At 42.4% G+C, this 26,282-nt stretch overlaps 1 protein-coding gene across 2 annotated transcripts in view; it reads right to left on the minus strand.

The window, feature by feature from the left end:
• EGFLAM (EGF like, fibronectin type III and laminin G domains) overlaps positions 1-26,282 on the minus strand; it is a 176,836-nt gene that overhangs the window by 59,904 nt on the left and 90,650 nt on the right. For both annotated transcript variants that reach the window (XM_079144453.1, XM_079144452.1), the window contains one exon: positions 22,699-22,865. In XM_079144453.1, the coding sequence (XP_079000579.1) occupies positions 22,699-22,865 (167 nt within the window). The remainder of the gene's footprint in view (positions 1-22,698; positions 22,866-26,282) is intronic.

A 26,282-nucleotide genomic window follows, 5' to 3' on the forward strand; every position in this document is an offset into this window, starting at 1 on the left:
TCTTCCTATAATTCTATCCAGAAAAAAATATTTTCAGTGAAAAACTGGTCTGTATCCTTTGGTCAGACAGACATTCAGAGTTCTGTAAGAGTTTGGTTTCATTTTTGTCTTTGCTGATTGGAGGCTCAGAGTTTAGTGACATTCAGGGTTTATGTGACTGTCCCCTCTCTAGCTTTTATATAATTATGTCCCCTATCTCTACTTGGCTTCTTATCATCTGATCATACTTCTTTTTAATTAAGGTATGTATGTATAAATTTCAAGTCATTTTGCACACGAATTAAATATCGGTGATTTAAAAATACAGCCATCCCTGGGTATCCACTAGGGATTGGTTCTAGGATGCATGGATTTTGATATCCGTGGGTGCTTGAGTCCCTTACATAAAATGGTGTAGTATTTGCATATAACCTGCACACATCCTCTTGTATACATCACCTCTATATTACTTATGATATCTAATATAGTGTAAATGCCACATAAATAGTTGTTGTATTGTTTAGAGAATAATGGCAAGAAAAGATCTGTAACAGTTTGTCTCCCTAAGTATTTTCTATCTGTGGTTGGTTGAATCCACAGATGAAGGACCCACTGTATATTCAAATGCATTGAGTAAGCTCAGTTTCTAAAAGCTGGCATGGCTTTCATAGACAAGTGGCTTCACTGCAGGTGGAGCAGAGCAGTGGCCCTAAGCCAGGGAGTGTCCCATCCACTCCCTTCCATGAAGAAAACCACCCTGACCTGGTCCATATTGACATGACAGTGGAGGAAAGAAGCCTGGCTTAAGTCCTCACTGTGACCCGTAGTCATGCCCAATAGTAATCAAAAATCCCAAAGATGTTCTGTGACAGGAGCAAGCTGTCCTCTCTCTGGGTCATGAGATTAATCTGTGCCCAGGAAACCTTTTCAAAAGAAATAGAAACAAGAGTAATCTGTTCTCATTTTCAAATAACTATTGGCATATCGATTAAAGCCAGACTGAGCGAGAGGAGGGTCTGGAGGGCGGCTAAGGGTTTGTAAGCACTGAAGCATCACAAAACCACCCTCCATCAGAGAGAAAATCGTGAACTGCTGAGACTGGGAATTCACTGTCTGAATAATAAACAGAATTACATGGTGGGTTCACCACAGGTGGCTTTCCGATAGAGGAGTTCCTGCAGTGGTTTGGAACCTGCACCTTGAGAAAACACAGCTCCCTGAAATTTACTGAATGGGGAAAGATGAGGAGGTGGACATGCATATGGACTTCTGGGGACTGGTGGGCCAACTGGTCTACCATCCCCTGGTGTGAAGGGCTCTGCTATGAAATCAGGAACAATGAAACCAGAGAGGTTGGCTGGGGCAGGATCGGGGAAGACTCTGAGTATCAGACTAAAGAGGTGGTCTTTACCCTGTGGGCAAGGAGGAGTCGGAGAGCAAAAGCTGGCAGATGTAGCTTCACTCTAGTCTAAGAGCAGAGTACAGGCCGGGCTTCTCCCTTCTCCCTGTGCCCGGTACTTGCTAGCCTCTGGCAATGCCTGTGCATGTTCTCTAAGATCTCCTCAACACCCGGCCACAAAATCCTCCACCTGGATCCTCCTGTTTCTCTTCCTTTGGGGAAATTCTTCTCGACTTTTACTGGTCATCTCCAATGATGTTGCCTCATGATAAAACCTTTGCAACCCATTACCCTGTTCCCTGACCCACAAAACCATCCACCCACCTCCTCTGCGCTGAAGAATACTTGGTTTATATTGCACATGGTGTAAATACAGGTAGTCTTACAGGTACTTAAGCACTGGACTTCATCATGAACCCTGGGGGCAAGCACTGCTTCATTTCTCTTCAAAAGTCATTTGGCAAAAGTAAAAATGTGTGCCATTAATGGCTGATCCTTTCAGTGACTTATGTAACTAACACTGCCTTACTCTATGCCTTTCAGAACAAATATGTGATTTATACACAATTACTATTTCTTTAGATATGCGATTCAGAATTATTTAAAGTACAGATTGGAAACACATTAGTGCATCAAAAAAATAATTCAGTGGGCATAACCACATTTTGAAAAGTGGAGCCAAACAGAATAAAAACATAAAATTCCACATTTGGCAATGGCAGAGACCTTTCTGCCAGAAATTTTCACATTCACACATATAATGCTTCGTGCTTGTGTGCACTGGGACACAGTATGTATTTTACATATTTACAGTGAGTTGCACTCCAAAAACATTTGGCAAATATTTGACTCTAGTTGTTGTTGTTTCTGGCGTCCATTAATTTTCAGTCTGACTGCCATTTTGAGTAGAGGATAGGTTTCCCAATTTCATTTCTGTGCCTCCTCAACCTCAGCACTGTTGACATTTGGGGTTGGCCGGCTCCTTGATGTGGGGGCCTGTCCAGCACAGTGTAGTATGTTCAGCAGCATCTCTGGCCCCTGCCTACTAGATGCCAGTAACACCTTCCCCCCAGCTATGATAGCCAAAATTTCTCTAGACATTTCCAAGTGCTCCCTGGTGGTGGTAGTGGTAGTGATAGGGAATCCCACCCCCAGACCTGGCCGAGCATCACTGTCCTATTTTACCCAAAATAATGTTGAGCATTCAAGCAGCCTTTAAGGCACACGTGACAGACCTGAGCCAAAGACTCTGTGAGAGCACCGGGCAATAGAATGATCCTGGATACTGGTCCCCAAAGTCCCTAACCTCTATCCAGCTTACAACCAGCTCTCTGTGGACCACTGTGCAAATGCACAGGCTATCCGCAGTCCAACTTCAGGGTTGTCCCTGGTGTGGCTGGAGGTGTGCAGCAGGAGCCAGCAGGTGTTCAGTGTCAGGAAGTGTTCTTTGACATGCCAAGAAAGGAAAAGGAATCCCAGCACTTCTGATGGAAACAAGTAGCATTTTGCCAGCAAAGAAGCATCTCAGGACAGTTAGATAGAAAGTCCTCCTTAGGACCATGGCAGTCAGAGTCAGGCTTCTCTAGAGAGGAGTCAACAGAGATAAGCGAGAAGTCAAAGTAGGTGGTGAGAAGCGGGTCGCCCTTGCTGGGGAGACCTGGCCACGCATGCAGGGGTTTCTGCTGCAGAAGAAGCCTGTTGGCCAAGAGTGCCGTGGTTCTAACACTCACGAGGACTCTGCGACCCAGAGCTAGTTGTCATGGCAGATGTCGCAGTTCTTGACCTGAACTCTGGGGAAGTTTGGCTGGGTCCTTAGACTAACTGTTGATTCCAAAATATATGATTTTGGCAAGACACTCTCTACCTTTCTGTTTTTCTTGAAGCAATATAAAATCGCCTCCCTAGTGAGTGCCCTTCTTTGGCACTGATTTCCATACCTTGCCATAATAATCATGTTTAAAATACAGGCCACTTCATGTCATTTGACTGTTCATGACTTCAAAATATTTGCCTCTAATTTACAATAAAATCTCAAGACCTCACTAGGACCTTCAAGTTTAGCATGCTCTGTCTCCTGGCTAACTTTCTGACCTCATTTTCTATCATTCTCCTGCCCACTTACTATGTTCCTGCCACGTGAGCCTTCTTACTGTTCCTAACATATTCCAAGCCTGCTCTCACCCTAGGACCTTTGCACTTGCTGGTCTCTCACATGGAGGAACTCAGCTCAACACTCTCTTTTTAAGAGGAGCCTTTCTTAATAGTCTGTACCACAGAGCAGCTCTCTCCATCCTCCATGTCCTCCTGACCCCCTGGTGTTCCCCTTAGCACTCACGATTACAGACAGCATACTACTTATGTAACATACAGTGACCTGTTAATTTTATTATTTACTCCCTGGCTGGTGTAGATTCCCCCACATGTGTGCCCCATGAGAGTGGTGTCACCGGCTGCCTTGTTTACTGCTAACCCCCTGTATCCAGAAATTGCTGGGCATAAGCCAGCGTTAAATACACATCTCTGTGTGACTGTGTACTTAAACAAGTCAGATAATAGGGTAGGCTCAGAAACGAGATTCTCTTCTTTCTTTGAGTACTACTAGAACAATTTTTACCACTGTTGATACGCAAAGAACAAAGGACAGGGACTGACTGATCTCGAATTATTTGTAGCTCCTCTCATCTCTTATTTTCATTGTTCTAGTTCTTTCCGAATTTGAAGGCCCTTATTTTAAAAATAAGTTTATCGTATCAATCTATGTATCATTACACAGCATTCATTGTAAGATGTCACCAAGACTTCAAATCACTGAAGAAATTATTTTTTTCTTTTTTGCTTGTAAATGTTTTCTTTGGTGGCAAAAACTAAAATACAAGATTAGTTGGTCTCTCCAGTGTGGACGGGGACTAGTTGACCGTGAAAGGAGTCCACCATCTGGGAAACACGATGGAGCTTCTCTATCTCCAAATTAAGTGACTCCAGACTGATGCTGGTGCTCTGAACGTCTGTGAGCTGTCGCCATCTGCTGGATGATGTGCAAACTACCGCCATCTGCTGGATGCCGGTACTTCCTTAGGAGCTACAGTGGGTCATTCCCTCAGAATCTCAGAATGCTCTAGGGGCCTTGGGAATGCCTTTGTGACCATACGATCCAACTTTTGATGGGAGAAGTGTTTCACTGGGTCAGAGTAAAGATACAGTTACCTCTTTAAATGTGGTAGAGGGTAGAGGAGAAGGTCAGTGTCCACACTGGTTTGTGTTGTAAGGCAAGTCTGGCTCTCCATAGCAGTGGGTATGGGAAGCTGAGACCACCAAAAACTCCAACAGGGGGCCGGAACTGAAAGGTCAACTCTTATGGAAGACGACTTATTTTCTTCTTTTGAGAAAAGGTACATACAAACGTTATGTGTTAGGAAGAGATTATCCAATGCAGCATGGGCTACACGTTACATTAGTGGACTAGCAGGTAGAAGACTTGGGGTCCTAGTATCATTCCTATTTACTGACTGGCTGCCCACATGAATCCCTCCATCTATAAAATGCAGAAGAAGCAAGGGTGTTGATCTGATCCATTTCAAAGAGATGTGGAAGAGCAAATGTGAACTTGGACAGACTAAAACTATCAAGAGGCACAGCTTCGCTATACAAGTGAGACAATCTAAATGTCCACCAGGGAGGAAGTAAAGAAACTTGCTAGAACTTCACCCTGTCATTATTAGAATTAATGATGTAGGACTACATTATATTTAAAACTGTATACAGTATTTTGTGGCACAGAAAAAGCATATATACTATGACCTTGTCATTGGACTAAAAAAAAAAAAGAAAAAGAAAAAGAAACTATTTTGGAAAATATTATATACTAAAATGTTCAGAGTAGTAATATCTGGATAATTTTCTTCTTTTTTTTTTTCTTTTTTTGCGGTGCTGGGGATAGAACTCAGGGACTCTACCGACTGAGCTATCTCCCCAGCCCTTCATTTTGATTCTTAATATTTTTAGTAGTGTAAAATTTTTTTCTAATAATAAGCATTATGGAGCACAATAAACTATTTCTATTTAGAGACAACACAAAACCTCCTTGAGTCTTGGGGTTACTGCCATGGTTTCCTTGGTTTCCCTGACTTTGCCCTTGCCCTTCTAGTGAGAATGGTTTTGTTAAAACCTGAGTAAGGTCAAGTGCTCTCAACCCACCCAGACCTCCCTGCGAGACAGAGCCAAGCCCAGTGCTTCCAATGGCCTCCAAGGTCTGACCAGCCCACGCCCATTGCACCCCCCCTACCACCGACCTCCCCAGCTCCTTCCACTCTCTTCCCATGCAGCCTGCTTCTCTAGCCACACTGACCTTCTTCCTCTTCCCTGAAAACCCCTGGGGCCTGGTTTTTAGGAAGTAAGGAATTCCACTAACTTTGGGAATCAAGTATGGAAAGGAAATGACCAAACTGGGCTATAGTCCAAGATCTGCCAGCAAGTGACCTTGAGAAGTCAGCTGAGTCTTTCTGGGTCTCAGTTTCTTCCTATGCAAAACAAGGAGAGCAGGTGGCAAAGATTTTCTCCCATTCTCTAGGCTCTCTCTTTACATTCTTGATCGTTTCATGTGCTGTGAAGAAGCGTTTAGGAAAGCAGTATGGAGATTCCTCTGCAAACTTGGAATGGAACCACCATTTGACCCAGCTATCCCACTCAGTTTATATCCAAAGGACTTAAAATCAGCATATTATAGTGATGCAGCAACATCAATGTTTATAGAAGCGAGTCCACTAGGATTTGACCATGATACCTCCTGATTGCCTGTGTTCAAGGCAATCCGTTAAATACACAAAGATAGAAGAGATGTCTATGCTCTGACTTCAAAGAATGAAAGACGAAAAAAAAAAATCTGTATATTTGAGATCCATGTAATTGTAATGAGACAAGGAAATAATAGGAATTGCTATAGTTGTGTGTTACGTAGTAATAATAAGCTGTATTTGGTATTTGCCTGGACTTGTAAAACTAAAATCATAAAAGACACCCGTGACAAACTTGCTGTGTGGCAGGATGACACTCCCGAACAATGCCAATATGAACCTTTATCTATGATCTGAGTGGTGGTTCCTAGTCTAGTCGTGTTCTGGGCTTTTATCAATTTAGACCAAAGCATGACTGGGCAGAAAATCACTACTTAAATCTCTGGACTTTGGGAACAAACTGTCAGCAGCACCATGACCAGAGGACTCCACATTGCTCTGTCTCTTGACTACCCCAGCTGCTGTCCACTCTATTGCTGATTGCTGATCAGCCATTGTCACTGAGGACAAACACTGACCAACTCTCCCGCAGCCACAACAACCACCCAGCCTCTGGCTTATCGAATACCCCAGGACATCTGAAGACATCCGAGGAGCTGAGAGAGGCTATGGCTGAGAAGAATCCCCTGGGTCTTGCTCACTGACTTCTTGGCTAAGAGACATTGCATTGAGTAAGTTCATGGGGATTGGACTCTAGGTGAACAAGGGAGTGAATCTTCAATGTATTTGTGACTTACTATTATTAGGGATGTTGAGAGTGCACTGCATGAATAAAATCCACTTGTTGGAACCTCTCTTACTCACTGCTCGCAACAATAATAGACACCATTATTTTATTCTAGGAGATGATATTATTCCTTGTCATAGTGGGTTCCTTCCTCCACTCTCCCAGGCCCACCCTCTGCCCCTCCCAACTCTGCCCTGGGCCCTGGAGGCTGACCTGGCTTTCAGTTGTGTTCTGCCATTGGAAAGCATCAGCAGGAGAGAGGAGGAAGGAGGAAAGGGTACTGATTCCCCCAGCTTCTACCACCAGGTTGTCCTGAGACAAGCTCATGTGGTACATCCCAAGGTCACAGCTTTGTGGGGTGGGCCTCCCTGTGGTCCAGATGCTGGCCATTGCTCCCTCTGGGATTCCTTACACCTGCCCAAACTTTTGCGAACAGTTCCTTCACTAAACTTGCTTCACATCACCCAATGGCATGTGCCTCTATTTCTTGCTTAGAAGCCTGAGGACACCCAAGGTCATTTGAAAAGTCACCTGTTCTCCTGCAGTTGCTACTTACTTGTATGTACTTGTACCCATAGGTTTCATATTTGGTTGGATAATCAGAGGAGATCCATCACTCATCTAGCACTCTGTGCCCCTCCTACATGAATGTCACAACACCTCTTTGTGCTAAATCACAATTGTGGCCCTACTCATTCCTTGGAGACCATGAGGGATTCAAAAACTTAGATGCTGAGAAGCAATGATCCCAATGGACAATTGTGTAATATCGAGAAGTGCTTCAAAGGAAAGAAGAGAACAGATTAGCCATGAAATGAGTATACAGGAAGGAGAACAAACTGAATAGTAAACAGAAGAAAACAAGAAAAATTACTGAGTTCATGTGTGTGAATGTGTATGTGTGTGTGTGCGCATCTCAACATATTCATGTTTAAAAATCCACTGAATGGAATAAATATTAGTGTATGTTCTATGGCCACTAAATGTCAAGTCAGTCAACTGATTGAACTGATGCTAGTGGTTGACTCCAGAGCATGGCAAATTCCTTTATTTGGCATGTTATTTTTTATCATTTGCTATAGTTCCGCTTCTCCATCTAGCTAGGAAGGTTAAATATAGGTGTGTGATTATACGTAAATGTATGGTAATGTAACATGTACGAAGGCCTCAGAAGAGCAATTAATAGGCAGCAGGTATTTAAACAGCAAAGTGAATCATTCCCTTTAGAGCCAATAAAGTTGTGTAAATGAATGTTACTCAGATTTACACGCATCAAGGCATTAGCAAATCAATAGAGCGATTACTGCAGAGGACACCCTGAATGTAAAATCACATTTGCAGTTATGTTTATGCACAAATGCACACTTAAAATGCAGGTTTGTCTAGGCGATGAAGGAAACAAATGATTTGTTCCTCCTCCTGTTCTCTTTTTCCATCTTATTCTAAAGATTTACAAATCCATGAAGCTCACCAGTTTATAGGCTTATCCCAAGCTCCTGGAGTAAAGCCCAGCAGACAACCTCATCCTGACTTTTTCTTTATCTTTTTCTGTAGAGAGCAGCACAAACCTGTTCCACTGCAGCTGGGTTGCAGGTTCTCTAGTTCTCTTATTTAAGAATATTCATGCGAAAATTAAATCCCAGAGATTTCTATCAAGGGAACAAGTTCATTATTATGCACACATTGATTCTTTCCAAGCTGGACAAAATTGCTACCAGAGAGGGGACTCCCCAAATCTCCTAGAGTCTCCGAAAATCGGGGGGGGGGGGGAATAAATCCCTGCACTATGGGACAGAGGTCAGCAAACTATAGCCCACAGACCAAATGCAACCTACTGCCTGTTCTTGTATTGGAACTGATGATAGTTTTTACATTTTGAGGGGTTGAAGAAAAAATTTTAAATAAATAATTTTAGGGGTGATACACAAACATTATAAGAAATTCAGACTTCACTGTCCATAAAGTTTTATTGGAATATAGTCATGTACATTAGTTTATTTATTCTGTGGTTATTTTCATGCTACAGCAGCAGAATTGGCCTAAGGACCCTAAAATATTTTTTAAGAGAAAAAAATTACTGACCCCCATCCAAATAGATGATTAACTTTGGGGAGATTAAAATCCAACCAACAAACAACAATTAGAGGCACAATATGTAACTCTGTTGGATTTTTCTTTTTTGTTTGCCTGAATCTAGATGAGATATGAGAGTTCACTGTTAGAGATATGAGAGTTAGTTCATTGTTAGAACATATTGTGCTTTGATTGACATCTGATCTCTGGTGTCTAACCAATGCACTGAAAGAGTTGGGGGAAATGCCAATCCTGTGTGTTCCAGTTACTTCCAACTGAGGGTGCTTCCAGAAAGCAGCTCTCCTTATCTTCCTAAAGACAGATCCTCTAAAAGGAACCCCTGTGGGGAATCCCCTCCCTGGGAATCTCATCAATGAGGAAAGATTAAATTCCTCTGGGACAGGAGGCTGCAGGTTGACACCACACCTGGAGGGACAGTCACAGGTTATCACCTATTCTTCTAACCACCCATTCTTCTTTTTCAAAATGATTCACTCTTCCCTAAATTGTCTACATGCCTCTTCCTCCTGCCCTCTGAAGAGGGTATGTAAGCTTGCAGATTTAACTTGGGTGTTCTGGGTATTCACGCTTTACCTGTGATGGTCCTGTGCAGGTACTAAATTTGTAGACCCCTTTACAGACTCAATTATGGCACCCTCAGAGGAAGAGGGAAAGTCCCCATACACAAGCAAAAACCACCCTAAGAATTCCCTATGATCTTGAAAGAATGGACATTTTTTTAAGCTGTCTGTTTTATCTCAACTCCCTAAGGTCTCCCTCCCAGTAATGGGAACAAAGCCCTTAAAGCTGTTCCAGGAAACAGCCCCAAACAGAGAGTAAAAGAGTAAATTGAGCCTGATAGCCAGATAGTGCTCAAACAGTAGGATTACCAGAAACTATTGACCAGAATCTACAGCCTGTTGTAAAACATTGTGAAACATGTTGTCAGCAAACCCAGACCCCCTTTGAAATTTCCTGGCAGCTTTGTCCCCCTTTCCCCTTTCATGTGCGACCCCTCCCAATGTGTGGTTTCTGCCTTTATAAACCTACAAGATTTTCTGCTAGGGACTCGACTCCTGGAGTTGGGTCCCAGCGCGCTGGAATAAACACCTCTTGCGGTTTGCATCAAGTGACGCCTCCTGCGGTTGATTGGGGTTGCCATCCATCCATGGGACAGAGTTGGGGTTTCCTTTTTGGGGGGCCTTACATTTGGGGGCTCGTCCGGGATAAGATGGCCCCTCCTCATCCGCGGAGTCGACCTTGGAGGTAAGAAGGGGTACCCCGAAGTTGTCTGTCTTTGTCTTGTGTTTTGTTAGTTGGTCTGGTTCTGTGAGCGCGCTTTCGGTTTCGGTGGCAGCCGTTCGGTGACTCGTGAGAGTGGCCGAACAGTGGCCGGCAGACGTGCCTGGGGGGCCACAGGTTGCAGCCCTGGGGGACGCCCTAAGGGTGGAAGGAGAGCCAGGGACGCCTGGTAGTCTCCGTCGGTAAGGGCGCTAATGGGGTTCAATTGGTGGATCAGAGATTGGTGCCCGTCTGTATCTGGTTCTGTTGTGTGTTTGTGGTGGACAAGGTGGAGGAAGGGTTGGAACAACTGGGGGGTTCTCGGACCGGGCTACTCTCGGGTGGACCCCAAAGGTTCCTTCTCTGGACTCCCCCTCCCGACAGCCCTGAAGGGTAACTTAGCAAAGTAGCTTCAGTCTCAAAAGCAATGAAAAATAAGGTCTCATAATTTTAACATCCAACCTGTCCGGATGAGATGGCTAAAATGCCTTAGACACAGAGTTTCTGTTAAAACCTGTTAGATCCTTCCAGATCTCAGTCCAGGCTTACACTGAAATATAAATAAAAGAAGCCTAAAGGCTCAGTAGGAGACCGGTCTCAAACCCAGGGAAAGAAAAGGTAAAAAGAGTCTTTAAAACTCCAGCAAAGTAAATGCTATATTTTTAATTATATGTTTTTTTGAGCTCATGATTTTTTGATCAGTTCTATTTTTTATTCAACTAGAGTTTTTGAACATCTGTTACACTGCAATGGAGATTCACCTATAAAGTTACAAGGGCTTGATTTTGTGTTATTTGTATGTTGTGCTGTCTGATGTCATGTTTTGTCTGTATCAAAGCTGAGCGCTCCTAAAATTAAAATTTAAAAATGGATCCAGATACTTTTAATTCACGTGATTTAAAAAAGGTTCAAATTGGGTAAACTAATAAAAGTAAAATGTCTTTGAAAATAACTTGCAAGTCTCTAGGTGGTCAAGCTAATAAAATATTGATGTTAATAAAATGTCTAATATCAATTGTTTCTAGGACTTTTCTTCAACAGGGAAGAGACAGCAAATACTGTTCAGGACACTTGTCTGATATCTTGGTTTTTTACAGAAAAAGTGAATTAGAGTCAACATGTATGGGATTACTCTAATGTGTTTGTAGAGACATCTGATTAATTTACAAAGTTAAAATGCTAATTGTTAAATAACATCGAGTACTTTTGACTCCTTAAATTCCATGGGGTATCATACTTAAACATTATTGGTGTTTTCATAGGTTGGTAAATAAAAGGGTTTAAACTTGCTTTGTGTCATCACTAAACTAAAAACAAGGTTACTAAGAGTTATGTCCTAACAAGTGCAATTCTATATACAAAGGGTCCCAAAAGTTTCAACTGTGTTTCAATTAGAGTACTATAAACAACAGAATATTTAATCTTATTAAAATAGAGTAATTTATCTAAATTCAGAAATTTCATAAGAGTTGTTTCAGAATGTGAACAAAAAGGGGACAACGAATAGGAAAGAGAAAATAGAAGGTTCTGGGTATGGAAATACATTTAGTAAAAGGAAAAAGGAAATGTTTCTGGGTAAGAAAGTGCTTGTTTGATGAAATACATGAGGGTCTAAGTAAGTGCTAAGAAAGTCGGTGTAAATAAAGGGCAAGTTTCAATAAGTTTGTGTGTAACTAAGTTGGTTATATGTATGTGAGACAGCTAAAACTATTGAAGGTTTTTCCTAAGGTGAAATACTAACGTTCTGATATAAACCAAAGTTTAATCTATATGGTAGAATGACATGGTAAAATGACAAGGATTTGAAACACTAATTTACTCTTAACTTTGTGTCTATTAAGTTTATTCTTTAGAACAATTAGTCTTAAAAATTGGGGTGTATACAATTATGGTTAAACAACTATTATAGAGTATTGTACTTTGTTACAGAGTATACATTTCTCTTTAAAAACTCAATTTGGTAAAAGTGTCAAGGTATTTGTGAAATGGTCACTAGTTGTATATTAAATGTGTTCATATTTTTCAGGACCACAAGTTTTTAAAGCAAGGAATTTATTAAGCTCTGCTATCCTCCAGATTAAACTTGTCTGTAATGGTAATCTTAAACTTATAAAGAGTAAATTTTATTGGGGATTTATTTCTATCATTTAATGTTCTATTATAGGACCTGCTATCAATAGGGTATGTGTAAAATTTGTTACTTTTTACACTGAGATAAAGAATTTCAAGTGTAAATGTATTTCTAAACATTAGAGTCTGATTTGTTTAAAGGTAAATATTGTGAAATATGAAAGAAACATGAAAACATTTTGCCACTTAATCACACAAAAGGAAAGTTAAAAGCTCTCTCAGCCTTTCTTTGATTCATGTTTTAGATACTATGTTAAATTGTGTTAATTATAAAGTTTATATAGACTCAGGAAACAGTATATGTAAACTACTTAATGGTATTTAAGGAAAAGAAGCAAAGATCAACATCAGAATTAGAACACTTAAGATCTGTAAAGAGCCCTGCCTTACCTGAGATAAGGCTCTGCCTCCCATCTCACTGCATGTTAGAGTGACTCCAAAATAAGCCAGACTTCAGCTTATTTAAAGTTATAGTCAAAAGATTGGTTCTTGTTGTAAAAGTACTGTGATCTCAAATAGGGGATAGAATGTAGTTCTCAATCAAAATTCAAGAGAGCTATTATACAAGCTGAATATATTTTTACTCTTGCTAATTTCATTTTGTAAAACTGTTACCTGTTAATGTTTTGCAGAAGTAGCTGCTCCAAGAACAAACAACCTAGGTAACTTGTGATAATAAGCCATCACCTATAGAATAGATAGTGGTAACTTCCAGTACTAATGCAGACTCCAGTTAGATAAAAGGGTAAATAACTGTAAAGTTATGGACATTAAAGTTAAAGCCCATTACTCTTAATTTATGACTGGTGAGACTGGCTTGCTGGATAATTAAGATCCAACTTAGAAATTGGAGTCAAATACAGAGGTCAAGAAAAGTCCATATTTGGGTCTTGCCCTCAACGTTAGCCTGAACCCAGGGAGTAAGAGAACTTCTCTAAGGAGCGTTGCAACTCTGGGTCACACAACCTCCTGATCAAGGAGATTGTTGAGACTAGAGGATGAAAAATTATCCAGTGCATCTGCTGCAGAGGAGGGTCATGGAAAAGGGGAAACATCCCTTGATGTTTCTAAAGCAAGTCACCTCATCAAGAGACCCTGCCTAATCAAAGTCACTGGTGGAGCTAAGGAGCCGCTCTTAAGTTCTGTATGAGTGACCCCTGTGGGAACTCAGCTGACTCTTTAACAAGACAGGAACCAGGTCAATTTGACCAGCTTGATCTTAGATACCCAGCAAAACAGTTAAAACCAAAATATAGCCATTCTTGGGCATTTAAAGGAAATAATAATTAAATGTAACTTAAGATGTACACTTGTATTAGCCCACTAGAATAAAGGCTGGAAGCTACAAATGAAAGAAAGATTCTTCAGCAAATGTGCCTGATAACTATCAAGAGAAACTGCCAGAGTCAGAAGTTTTTAGTCAGTTTAAGACCTTCCTAAGCTACACAGGTAGACTTAATCTATGTTTGTTAGTATGATTATCTATTCCTAAGTAACAGAAGTATAGAGATCTCTAGTAAACACAGGTTATACCAATAAAGGGATATTTTACAAAATCAGATGACATTAAGTAGCTTAACTATATTTTCTGGGGACATCTATGACAATGTTAAAGTCCCCAAATAAAGGCCTTGTTCTCTCCAGCCTTTGCTAGGCCTAGTTATGGGAACAATTTCTCAGTTCTTCCACATCCTGGTGAGAGATTAACTTCTGTCATTTTCATGATACTCAGTGGCATGTTTCAGATGCTGCAACATTTACTTTGTGCTAATCTCATTTCAGTACTCATGTCTTTTTGTTCTTCTATCATAGAAGCAGCCGCCCCCAGATGACTTTACAACCTGCTCTTCCCCAACCAGGCTTCTTCCTGGGACCCCTTGATTAACCCGATTTTTAGAAAAGGAACTCCAAGCTGCTTGCCCCACGCCACCCACTTCCAGCTCGAAGAAGCTAGAGCGGTCATCGACCTCCTTCCCCAGCAGCATGGAGTTCCTGAGATTAGAGGGGGGAATGAAGCCAGAATTGGGAACAGGTAGTTAGTGTAGAAATAGGGGATCGGGTCAAATCGAGGAAATGGCCATAAAATCATCTGCCTCTGGAAGTTGGAGACTGCCCCTGGAAGAATGGAATGTCAAAGATCTCCGGAGCCCATTGATTACCAAATTTACCTGCCTTTATCAAGGACTGTTTATCAAGGACTGCAAACAAGGGGCTGTTAATTGGTGGCCTGCCCCCTGGGCTCTTGCCTGCCTGAAATCACCTAGTCACCTTCATCAGGGAAAGAGTAAGTGCTGTACAGGTACTAATGCTCAGGCAACAATACCAGTCCCTCTGCCAAGGAAATAGCTTTGGAGAAGAGTATATAGAAACAGAAGTTCCATGATTAGAACTTACCAGAAAAGAAAATGGGGAAATGAAAGAATGGACATTTTTTTAAGCTGTCTGTTTTATCTCAACTCCCTAAGGTCTCCCTCCCAGTAATGGGAACAAAGCCCTTAAAGCTGTTCCAGGAAACAGCCCCAAACAGAGAGTAAAAGAGTAAATTGAGCCTGATAGCCAGATAGTGCTCAAACAGTAGGATTACCAGAAACTATTGACCAGAATCTACAGCCTGTTGTAAAACATTGTGAAACATGTTGTCAGCAAACCCAGACCCCCTTTGAAATTTCCTGGCAGCTTTGTCCCCCTTTCCCCTTTCATGTGCGACCCCTCCCAATGTGTGGTTTCTGCCTTTATAAACCTACAAGATTTTCTGCTAGGGACTCGACTCCTGGAGTTGGGTCCCAGCGCGCTGGAATAAACACCTCTTGCGGTTTGCATCAAGTGACGCCTCCTGCGGTTGATTGGGGTTGCCATCCATCCATGGGACAGAGTTGGGGTTTCCTTTTTGGGGGGCCTTACAATCTAACTCATGTGGCTTCTTCCATTCCTCTATGTCTGTCAATAATATTTTGCTCTTGAACTCGCATTTCTGAGTTTTGGCATGCTAATGTTTTCAAGTCCTAAAAACAGAGCTCAGGGCAGGGAGAAAAGGCTGCAGACCTGCTAGCAGCCACCCATGTCAGTGACACCGTCCTTGGTTATTATGCATGGGAGAAACATCCACTAAATCCTCCTGCATCTTGAAGAGCAAGCAGATGTTTGAACCTCTGTTCCACATGCATTTCCTCAAAGAAATCCTGAGAAATAGAAAGTATAACCCAGGCATGACTGTACTCATTTTTAGAGATGCGGAAACTGAGATCCAGAGGAAGTGAATTTTCTGAGGAAGATACACAGCAAGTCCTTTGAGCCCAGACCTGCCTGCCAGATCCTGCTCTGTCTAAAGGTACAGATGTTTGGGGGTCATGAAGAGATCTAGCACTGGCAAGGACTTCTCAAAGGCTCTGACTAAAAGAGGCAGCAGGCAGCTGGGAGGTTCCGGAGGGTGTGATAAATCATGGGGTTTGGAGCACTTACGGATTGCTTCCTTCCAGTCCTTACAACATGTCGATACCTCCTGTCTTCGAGGCTTCCTCTTCACTCACCACTGCAGTCAATTTAGGGCCCTTTCCTGAGCAGGCACACTTACTTGCCCCTGGGGATACAAGGAATCTACTTCGGGGATACTTGTGTAACAACCTGTACCTGGGAACCCTAACATCCTGCAGCTGCTCTTGGGGGAGACAGGTGACTTAAAGCAAAGGCCAACCTCAGAGTAGAACAGGGTAGAAGCCAGACTCACCCATGGACACTTGCACGACACAGGATATAAGTAGACAACCAAAGATAGCTGCCAGGGTTACCCTGAGTGAGCAGGAAGGTACAGAGAAGGTAGACCACCTGAGAAGCAGGAAGGTAAGGTGGGGTGGGTGGGTGCCAGGTACAGCATTTGCAATCAGCTTATTGCACAAATTTTATTAATTTCAGCCAGGATGGTCATATCTCAGCTCAGAGAAAGAGGAAGTTTTGGAAACTGTAGAGGACATCAGATTATGGGAAGATTTTGGCAAAAACCAAACTGAAACGAGACATCTCTCATGCTTCTCTATGTAATCCCTGAGGACCTGAGGCCATAATAAGACTAGTTAGGGCCAGAGGAAAAAGGTAGTATAGAAATATTAAAGCTTATTCTAATGATCAAGAAAGAATGCAGAGAAAGAATGCAGGCCAGGACTGGTGGCACACACCTGTAAGGCCAGAGACTCTGAAGGCTGAGGCAGAAGGATCTCAAGTTCAAAGCTAGCCTCAGCAATTTAGCGAGACCCCTAGTAACTCAGCTAGACCCTGACTCCAAATAAAATATTAAAAAGGACTGGGGATGTGGCTCAGTGGTTGAGTGCTCCTGGGTTCAATCCCCAGAAAAAAAAAAAAAAAAAAAAAAAAAGGAAAGAAAGAACACATGAGAGCTGAGTTTGTAAGTGGGTTGAAACTGTCTCTTCATCACCACCCCATCAGCAAACTGTACTCTGTTAATCGCTCAGCTTTCTTGCAAAGGCCCCATTTTCCCATCCTTACTCTGAGACACGGGCAAAGGATAGTTAGTCAGCATAGATAGTAAATGCTCAGGTCAGAAAGATGAGGGCTGATTATCAAGGAAAAGGGAATGAGCTGCCAACACCTCTGACAGCACCTCCCCACTCAACCCATTGCTGATACCGCTGAGATTCCCACTTCCCAAGGGCAAGCAGTTACCCCCCGGGCTGCTCCTTCCTGTCCTTGGGCACAAAGGCAGGGTAGAAAGAGAAGGTGGGGAGGGAGGGGATCTAGGATCTGTAAAAGAGACAACGCCCTCCCATGAACACCCAGCTCTGGTGTCTGGCCCCCTTCTCTCTGGAGAAGTCTATCTCTGTCTCTTACTTGGGTAAAACTTGCTTTCTACTCTTGCCTCGTCTTTCCTCTGGTGTTTAATCTTCAACACCGGGAGAACGAGGACCCAGTCCTGATTTCCAAGACCAGGATCACACTCTGAACTCGGGTTCACTAGGTTGGCTTCCTCCCTTCTTTCTCTCCTCCTTCCCTCTTCTACTTGACTTACTCTTTCCTTACTTCTATCACATGGCAGGCAGTTCCGGGGTTTGCCTCTGCCTGTGAACCTTGCCAATAATGGAAAGCCCACCTTCTGCCTGTGCCTCCCACTTCCCTGTGAATTTCCCAAGGGCAGCAGCTACTCGGGCCTCCCGTTCAGTCACATTCACTCATCCTGCACTCGGTGACTAGGAGCGCTGGCTTCATATGGGGTGTTGGGAACACCGCATTGCACAAGTCACTCCAGCTCCAGCGGGAGCTTGTCCTGGGGGAGATGCACATAATAAAATGTGCAAAATAGTCCCAGGCAGTGGAAGTGCTATGGAGAAAATAAAGCAGGTATTGGCGCTGTGAGAGTAGCAACTTGTTTCAGGAAGAGGCGGTGTGGGAGGGGGTGGTCATGGTCTCAGAAAGATCTGGAGAAGAGAGTTCCAAGTGGAAGAAATAGCAGGTATCACAGCCCTGAGGCTCCTTAGGCCTCTTCTAGGAATACAGAGCACTCCACTGTTCTCCTGAGGATGACCAGGTACCAAACCCATGGCAGTGAGCACTGCATGATTCTTCCTATGTTCATCCTGGTCAGTTTGGGGTGACAGGACCAAGTTCCATTCCCAGAGAAGCTTATACAGTCCTACAGTTAATCACATGTGGAGGTTGTTTTTAATCAAATCCCCTTCATCTCTGAGGGGGGAAGAAGAAGCCATGTGACTTTGTTACTTCTGTGTCTCTGTTATTTTACATTCACATCCTCTGCTGCCTGCCTCTAGGCTTCCTGATTGAGCTAAGCTTGGATCTCAGTGAGTGAGTGACCAGCAGACAGGATGGGTGGATGTCCTACAAAGCTTCCACTTCTGCACACTGATGGCTTAATTCACAAGATCCAAGGCTTATTATCATGTTGCTGGTATTTCTTTTTACTTTTTTTCTTTTTTCCAGGAAAAAAAAAATACAGCAGATGGGGGCCAAGGAAGACAGAAGATGATTTTGGTCTTTTTTTGTATTTTCTCAGAAACAAAGAAGGTGCTGAATTGTGTGGAGAGTCTCCAACAAGATGATGGAAGTAAATGCAGGATAGTGTTATCACTCAGGGTTTCCAGAAGATCCTATTTCTCTCTAGAGCACAGGACACTGAAGACTTGATGTTTTTCTTCCTATTTTACTCGTGATTTTGTGGAGCTGAGGTAAGATATGGACCTCGCACACACCTGTCAATACCAACGTCATCCTTCTTCCCCACTGCGGCTGAGTTAAGGAGGATGCTGGGCCTTGGCCTTCATGAACTACCTGCGCCACAGCAACTAAGCCTTCCAACAGCTCCGTTAGGCAATTAGGTTACCAAAAGGGTCGGATCATACAGGCCCAGAGGGAAGTCGACATTTAGCAAGCAAGCCAGGAGGAAGTGTTAATCTTCCCCCTGTTTATTCTAGGCCTCACTGTACCCTCTTTGTAAGGGTCTAAGGGCTCCCATTGGGTACACAGCCTCTTGGGTCTCCCTGAACTTCCTGTTCTGAAGTTGCTGTTCAGGAAGAAAAGCGGCATCAGAATTCAACCAACATTCATGTGGGCAAGAAGGATAGGGAACAGGAGAGTGGGAAAGTCCAATATGTAGAAATACTGGCCTCACAAATGCACTCAGAATGGGGTCAAAATATTTAACTGGCATGGCTTGGATTCAGCCATTGAGAAAAATTGCAGACTGTAACCTACCAGGGATGGGACTGTGCACATGGTTGGTACACATTTTACTTACGTTATATGCATAATATGCCTGCAAAAGAAAGAAAGGAAAAGAAAAGAAAAGAAAAGAAAGAAAAGACGAGAAAAGAAAAGAAGGATAAGAAAAGAAAAAGAAAGACAAGTAAAGCACTCTCAGATATCCTGTTCTGTGCTGTCGCAGCCTCCTGAGCCCCTGTCTTTCACAGAACTGTGGACCTTTACCATTCTCATGTGACTTTGCCTCAGAAGAATAATAATGTTCTTAGCTTGCCTCACACCCAGGGAAAGAGCTGTGTAGTCAGCCAAACCCAATTTCAAATCCTGCCTTTCTAATGATCAGTCTTGACAAAACACCTAACCTCCCAGAGACTCACTTTTTTTTTTTTTTTTTAATTTGTAAATAGGGGATACTATTCCTCTAGCACAGGGTTTTTGTGAGGATTAAACGGACTTGGGGTAAAGTGCTGAGCACAATGCTTGGCTCACGGTAGCCTGTGCCAGTGATAGCTCCCACACTTCAAATTTATTATAATTCAGCTAAGGCTATTGGGTAGTTAGGTAATTTCATATATGGAAAAGATATGTTTTGGGAGCAAAATGATAGTCTTAAATCAACACAAAAGTAAGAAATACAAATGTGTGTCAGAATAAAAGGTTTTCTAAAATAGTAGAAGCAATTAAAAGAAAAACCATAATGGAAATAACTCCAGCACATTCCTATGCACTCACTAAACAGGTGATTTAATAAATTATATTACTGTTATTCTGATTTGAAACCATATATACTTTAAAGCAGCAAAATCATACTTATTTAAGAATATATCATAATTGAGAGTTTTCAATAAATTTGTTTGGTTTGTCTATCCCCTATACACGATTACTTTGAAATTATAAAGTTTACTTCACATAAGAGATCAATTATAATAAAATGTTACATATTTGTAAATTACTTTCACATATCATATTCTACTTAATCCACAAAAAACGGGATCCAGCAGTGGGGAAAGAATGATCAGAAACTCCAAGACCAGAACAGTGTTTCAATTAAAAAACAAAACAAACAAAAATGTAGGAAATGCCCTTACAACCAGTCCCTCCCTGGTTCCACTATCCACACCCACATCCAAGGTCAAAGCCAGCATGAGTTGGTACAGCTCATCTTCTTTCTTAACTCCTTGAATACTGAGGGACAGATGAAAAAGGTGAGTGTGGCCGGTTCACAGAGCCAGAGCAGAGGCTCAGTGTTTACGTCGGGGATGGGGAATGTGGGGTGGTGTTATGATTTGGACATGAGGCGTCCCCCAAAAGCTCCTGTGTTAATTCAGGAGTGTTCAGAGTTGATATGATTGAATGATCAGAGTGGTAACATAATCCTAGTTTAAATAACTAAGTGGGTGATAACTAGACAGGTGGGTCATGGAGGATCTGGGTCACTAAGAGCAAGCTGGACCTGGAGCTACAAGGGCTTTTCTGCATGGCTAGGTTTTGGTTTCTCTTTGGTTCCATCTCTTCCTTCTATACCCCTCATATTCCCTTTTGGAATGGGGATGTTTACTCTGTGCCATTATATATTGGATGTGTGTAACTTGCTTTTGATTTTTACAGATGCTCACAGCCAAGAGTTTGCCTTGAGTTTCAGATAAGACTTTGTTTGGAATTGGACTTTTGGGCAATACTGGAGCTGGTAAGACTATGGGGCTATTGGAGATAATCTCTATGCATTTTCCATTATGAGATGGACATGATATTTCAGAGACCAGGGGCAAAATGTTATGGTTTGGATGTGAGGTATCTCCCCAAAGCTCCTGTGTTAATGCAAGAATATTCAGAGGTGAAAGCATTTGGATTTTGAGAGATGTTACCCAAACAGTCCATCCTACTTTAATGGGCTGACTGGGTGGTAACTGTCAGTAGGTGGGGCATGGCCAGAGGTGGTAGGTCACTGCAGGCATGTCCTGGAAGGGTTCATCTTTCCCCTGAACACTCCCATTCCTTTCTCTGTTTTAGGTTTGCCATGAGCTGAGGAACTTTCCTCCTCTGTGCCCTTCCACCATTATGTCCTGCCTGACCTCGGACCCAGACCAATGGAGTTAGCTGGCCATGAACTGAACCTCTGAAACTTGTGAGCCAAATTAACTTTTCCTCTTGTAAGTTGCTCTTGTCAGGTATTTTGGTCACAGGAACAAAAAAAAAAAAAAAAAAAAAAAAAAAATGACTGTCATAGATGGGCACAGCTCAGAGTGCCAATTCAATTTCAATAGGAAAAGATAAACTAAGGGTTTCAAAGTACAGTCAGCCCATAACCCCTATTACCCTGATTTTTGGCCATACATCACAAAATTCAATCAGAGTTGATAGAATAGATTTCACCTACAAGAATCTATGGAGGCCTGCCTTTGAAGTAGAATGGTCAACATTTCTTCCAGAAAAAAAGGTACTTCATTGCATGGCATATGTCTAGGAAGTTTTAGGTTCTAAACCCTGAAGAAGAGGGGAACAATTGTTAACTGATTCTAGTATGCGGAATGTGTGTGTGTGTTTTGGAAGTGTGGCCTCATCATACCTCCCCACAATTCAACCTAGCATTCTAAGCTTATAAGGTAAGTATTGTTTTCAGAAGAGCCAAAATTCCCTAGGACTTGTAGAACCTAGTGAATGTCTATCCTGGAAATAGTACTGGTCTTGGAAATCATCTGTGTGGGTGTTTTCTAAGGACAGGGAAGGAGCTTATTCCAATCCACTCACCAATAACTACAGGGTTTTGTGATGGATAATGGAAAGTCAATTACCAGTGCAGGGAGAGAAACTTCTTTTCCAGGAGTCCTTTACTTGGGTAAAGAGAACCTGAGAGTAATAACATGGTTCTTTGAACAAAAAAGTGCCAGCCAGAATTTTAGTTCTGAAATTTCCCCACTACATACGGGCTGGGCTTGGCAAGGTGGTGTAACCCTCCTTAATGGAAGTATAGCTCTTGAAGTCACATGGCAAGAATTCCAGAACAGAGACAGAATCTGACTTTTAAGAAGATCCTCAGTTGACTTGATAAACACTGGCCAAGCTTCCTCCAGGTCCCCAGAGAGGCACCATGAGAACCTACACCATTGACAAGGCACCAGGGTGAGCTGTTATCATTCCAGTAACTTCAGTGATACCCCTGAACATCATTCAGAGAGGTCAGCTTTACTTAACACCCTTGATTTGCAGATGAACACTAATCCTGAAGCATCCAGGGGTTTTGGATTTTCCTCCTGTAGTTCTAAGATAAACTCATTTTCTCAAAAGATGAAGAGGAGGCAGGGAGACCGCACACCACTTTTGTACGTGTTCTGTTCTGTGATCACGAAAGAAAACTGACCTCAAACTCCCCAAGGATGATGCAAAAATAAATCTCCCACACTGACCTCCTGGATGTAGTAACAGCGTAGAAACAGGCTGATTCCAACCTCCAAAGGGCTGGGAACTGCAGGAGGAAGCCTGGGGACAGCCCAGCCCAGGCTGTCCTTCTGTAGGACACTAAGAAGCCCCAGCACGAGTCCTCGAGAGGCAACTCCAGCAGCTGCGCAGCTCCACAGGTCCTGGAGGGCCACGGTACTCACCAAGGGTCCGGATGGTGTCACTGGGCCAGCTACGTGGGCTGGGGCCATGGGGATTCGTGGCCCTCACTGCAAACTGGTAGTTGGTGTCTGGATCGAGGCCTTTGATAACCATGGAGTCCATCTGGATCTGCTCTTTGATTAAGGTCCAGTTCTTGTCGAAATCTGGCCTTTATTGATTAAAAAGAAGAAAGAAGCCGTAGTTCAGAAATATCATAGGGAAGGGGAGCTGGTGGGTGTGCCAAGTAACAAGGTTTGAAATCTGGGAGCGACACTCATAAACACAAGTGAACATATCCTATCTGAAAGTGGTTCTGATTTTAAATCACAGGTCATCAACTGGAAGTTCCTGCCAATAAAAGCAAGGAGATCATTTGGGGGCCAAGAATAAGCACTGTTTAGAGATCAGCTGCTTTCACTTGACAACCTTGACTGCAATGAAAAGACCCCCCACACAGGAGAGTTCATTTTCAAGGACTCTGCTTTCCAGATGTTTCATAAACAAGCCTCCCCTTGGCAGCCCCATCCCCAGAGGTCAGGAGAGTGCAGATTCCATTTATTCACAATCTGTTCACAAATAAACAAATAGAATGTTTATAGGGTGACTGCATGAATTGCCATGGGAAAACCCAAGATGAATCTGTTCATGGGCATTCTTAACTCTTCACAAAGTATGCATCTGTGCCATCTTGCTAAATGTCTTTCTGAGGATCCTACAGAGAAGGCAGATCTCCATTACAGCTCCCATCTTAGAGGCAACATGCAGAGGGTGAGAGTACCCGCTCTGGAGTTGAACCTGGAGCCAGGTTCAAAGTCCAGCTCTTTTTTGTTTATTTAGAGACAGGGTCTCATTAAGCTGCTTAGGGCTTCACTAAATTGCTGAGGCTGGCTTTGAATTTGCAATCCTCCTGCCTCAGCCTCCCAAGCCTGGGATTACAGGTGGGCGTCACTGTGCCCAGCTTGTACAATAGATTATAAAGAAAAAAAGAACATGAAATATCTCAATGATAAATTTTGATATTGGACACATGATGAAATGATACAATGGGTTAAAATAGTTCATTCAGATTAATTTCACTTGTTTCTTGTTATCTTTTTAATGACCCAATTAGCAAACATAAATTTTCTTATAGGCTTGTATTGCATCTCAGTGGGACAGCTGTGAATGTCCCAGCTGAAGGGGAGAAAGGAGAGGGGTGTGGACGATAAGGTAAAAGCTGGGAAGGTCAGTGTGTGACTGGGGATCAGTGCGAATGAATGGCCTAACCGAGGGTTTGTGTCAATAGCTAATAAGAGCTGCCTCTTTGAAGTGCTTTCAAAGTACCAAGCACTGTTCTGATATCTTCACTCATTTACTTCTCAGCTGCCCTATGCAGCAGATACTAACAGGAAGCACTCTGCCCTTTTACCGTGTTGTCTTAATACAGAGGAGGAAACCAAAGCACCAAACAGTAAGTAGCTGGCCCAAGAGCACATGCTGAGAAATGAGGAGGCTGACTTGGGTTCATGGGATGAGGTTAGATTTAGAAGATCCTTGACATTAGAGAAAAACTGCAGAGGTGGTGGGTGGGGGCTACTCTCCCTCCTTCCACTTGTCCCCTGGCCATCTTTAGGATGTCCTACCATTAAACACCTCTGCTTGCACATATTTAGAGGAAGGCAAGAACAAAAGAAGTTGATGTTTGTCCCTGATGAATAACTTTCCAGGCAAGGAAATGAGATTCATTATGCTAAAAGGAGATGTCTGAATGAACCATAGATTTTTTTTTTTCTTCCAACATTTTTATTGGTGCATGGTAGTTGTACATAATGGTGGAATTTGTTGTTACATATTCATACATAAGCACAATATAACAGTATAATTTGACCAATATCATTCCCCAGTATTTCCCCTTTTCCTCCCCTCACAATCCTGTTCCTCTGTTCTACTGATCTCCTTTTGATTTTCATGAGGTCCAACCCCGCTACAGCTTTCTCTTCCTTTTCCCTCTCTGGCTTCTGCATATGTGAGAAAACACATGACTCTTGACCTGAGTTGGGCTGATTTTGCTTAACCTTAAGGTCTCAAGTTCCATCCATTTTCCTGCAAATGCCACAGTTCCATTTTGATGGATAAATAAAACTCCACTGTGCATATATACCATATTTTCTTTAACCATCTGTCTATTTATGGACACCCAGCCTGGTTCCATAGTTTGGCTATTGTGAATTGTGCTACCATAAACATGAGCATGCATATATCACAATTGTATGATGGCTTTAATTCTTTAGGATAAACACCCAGGAGTGGTATAGCTGGGTCATATGGTATGAACCACAGATTTCTTTTAATATGTGTCTTAAGAATTTTCGTCTCTCTTGCTTTCTCTCCCCCTGACTCACTTTCTTTCTCCTCCTTGCTTTCACACTCTTTCTTGCATGTACCCTTTCTCTTTCCTTTCTCTTTTCCTCTTATTTTCTCTTTTAACCTGCAGGGAGACACTGTTTGCTTAATAAACTCCCTTATGTGAAAAAAAAAAAAAAAATTTTTTTGTGCCTGGAAAAGTAAATTTCACAGAGCACAGGGCATGCCCACTGGAGGCAGAGGACTGACTACTTCTTCCCCTTCTTCTTTCCCTAAAGACAGACTTCTCATGTAAACTAACTTTATCATCAAAGAGAAAACTGCAGTGAGTCAAAGGAAACACATTTACAGACTCAAATTAGAACAAAATCACACACAGAGGAACACCACAGGGAATACCTGAAAGAGAGTCCAAAAAGATGTGCTCTTTAGATAAAATTCTCCTGTTATCCTTTGCTAGGCTTTCCTTGTGTTAGTTAGAGAGGAAATAACTTACTGTTGTTTACCCAGGGATACCTGCAAATACCTACAGCATCTTCATATAAAAGTGAAAGAAAAAGAAAAAAAAAAAAACATTGTGTATTTGTTGTTCATTTAACGCAGGGGGAAATAACCTATTTCTGGGGAATAAGAGATTGAAATCATTAACATTTAATTTCATTGTATAGAGTGAAAGGAAAACTCATGTAGATTAAATACCAGTTCAAAACCTTTAACATTTTGCCTCTGATGTTGTCATGGGTTTTCCATTTGAATGTTTTTAAAGTCTCTCAAGGTACAAAAGAGCAAAGGTGAGTTGAGAGAGAGATAACCAGACAAAAGCATTGTCTTAAATCAATCTCAACAATAGTTTTATCTTCTTTGACTCAAGAAAATCATTTTATCCTAACTGCAAAGTTTCCAACAAAATCACCATAGCAACACTTTCCCAACAATGAAAAAGCCCGAGGAGATGTGCTGCCATCCCAAGTAAAGATGGACAGTTGCTAGTACGACTTGCATTTCAAGCACTTTTCCAAGAAGTGGGGTGGGGTTGGGTCAGGCATCCTAATTTCAAGAGCTCAATGGCCTGCCTTTGGAAGTGGTTGGGCAGGAGAATCTGGGTAGGGCATCTATCATGTGGCCAGCTGCTCAAAGTCCAATTACTCAATTTGTAATCAAGACACACTTGCTGGTCCATTTTGGCAGGAAGAAGAACTTATCACTGGCAACCTCAGAATCCATCCTATCAGGGCTAGGTGGA

The sequence above is a fragment of the Sciurus vulgaris genome (assembly GCF_902686455.1).
Source record: "Sciurus vulgaris genome assembly, chromosome: 6".
Classification (NCBI taxonomy): Eukaryota; Metazoa; Chordata; class Mammalia; order Rodentia; family Sciuridae; genus Sciurus; species Sciurus vulgaris.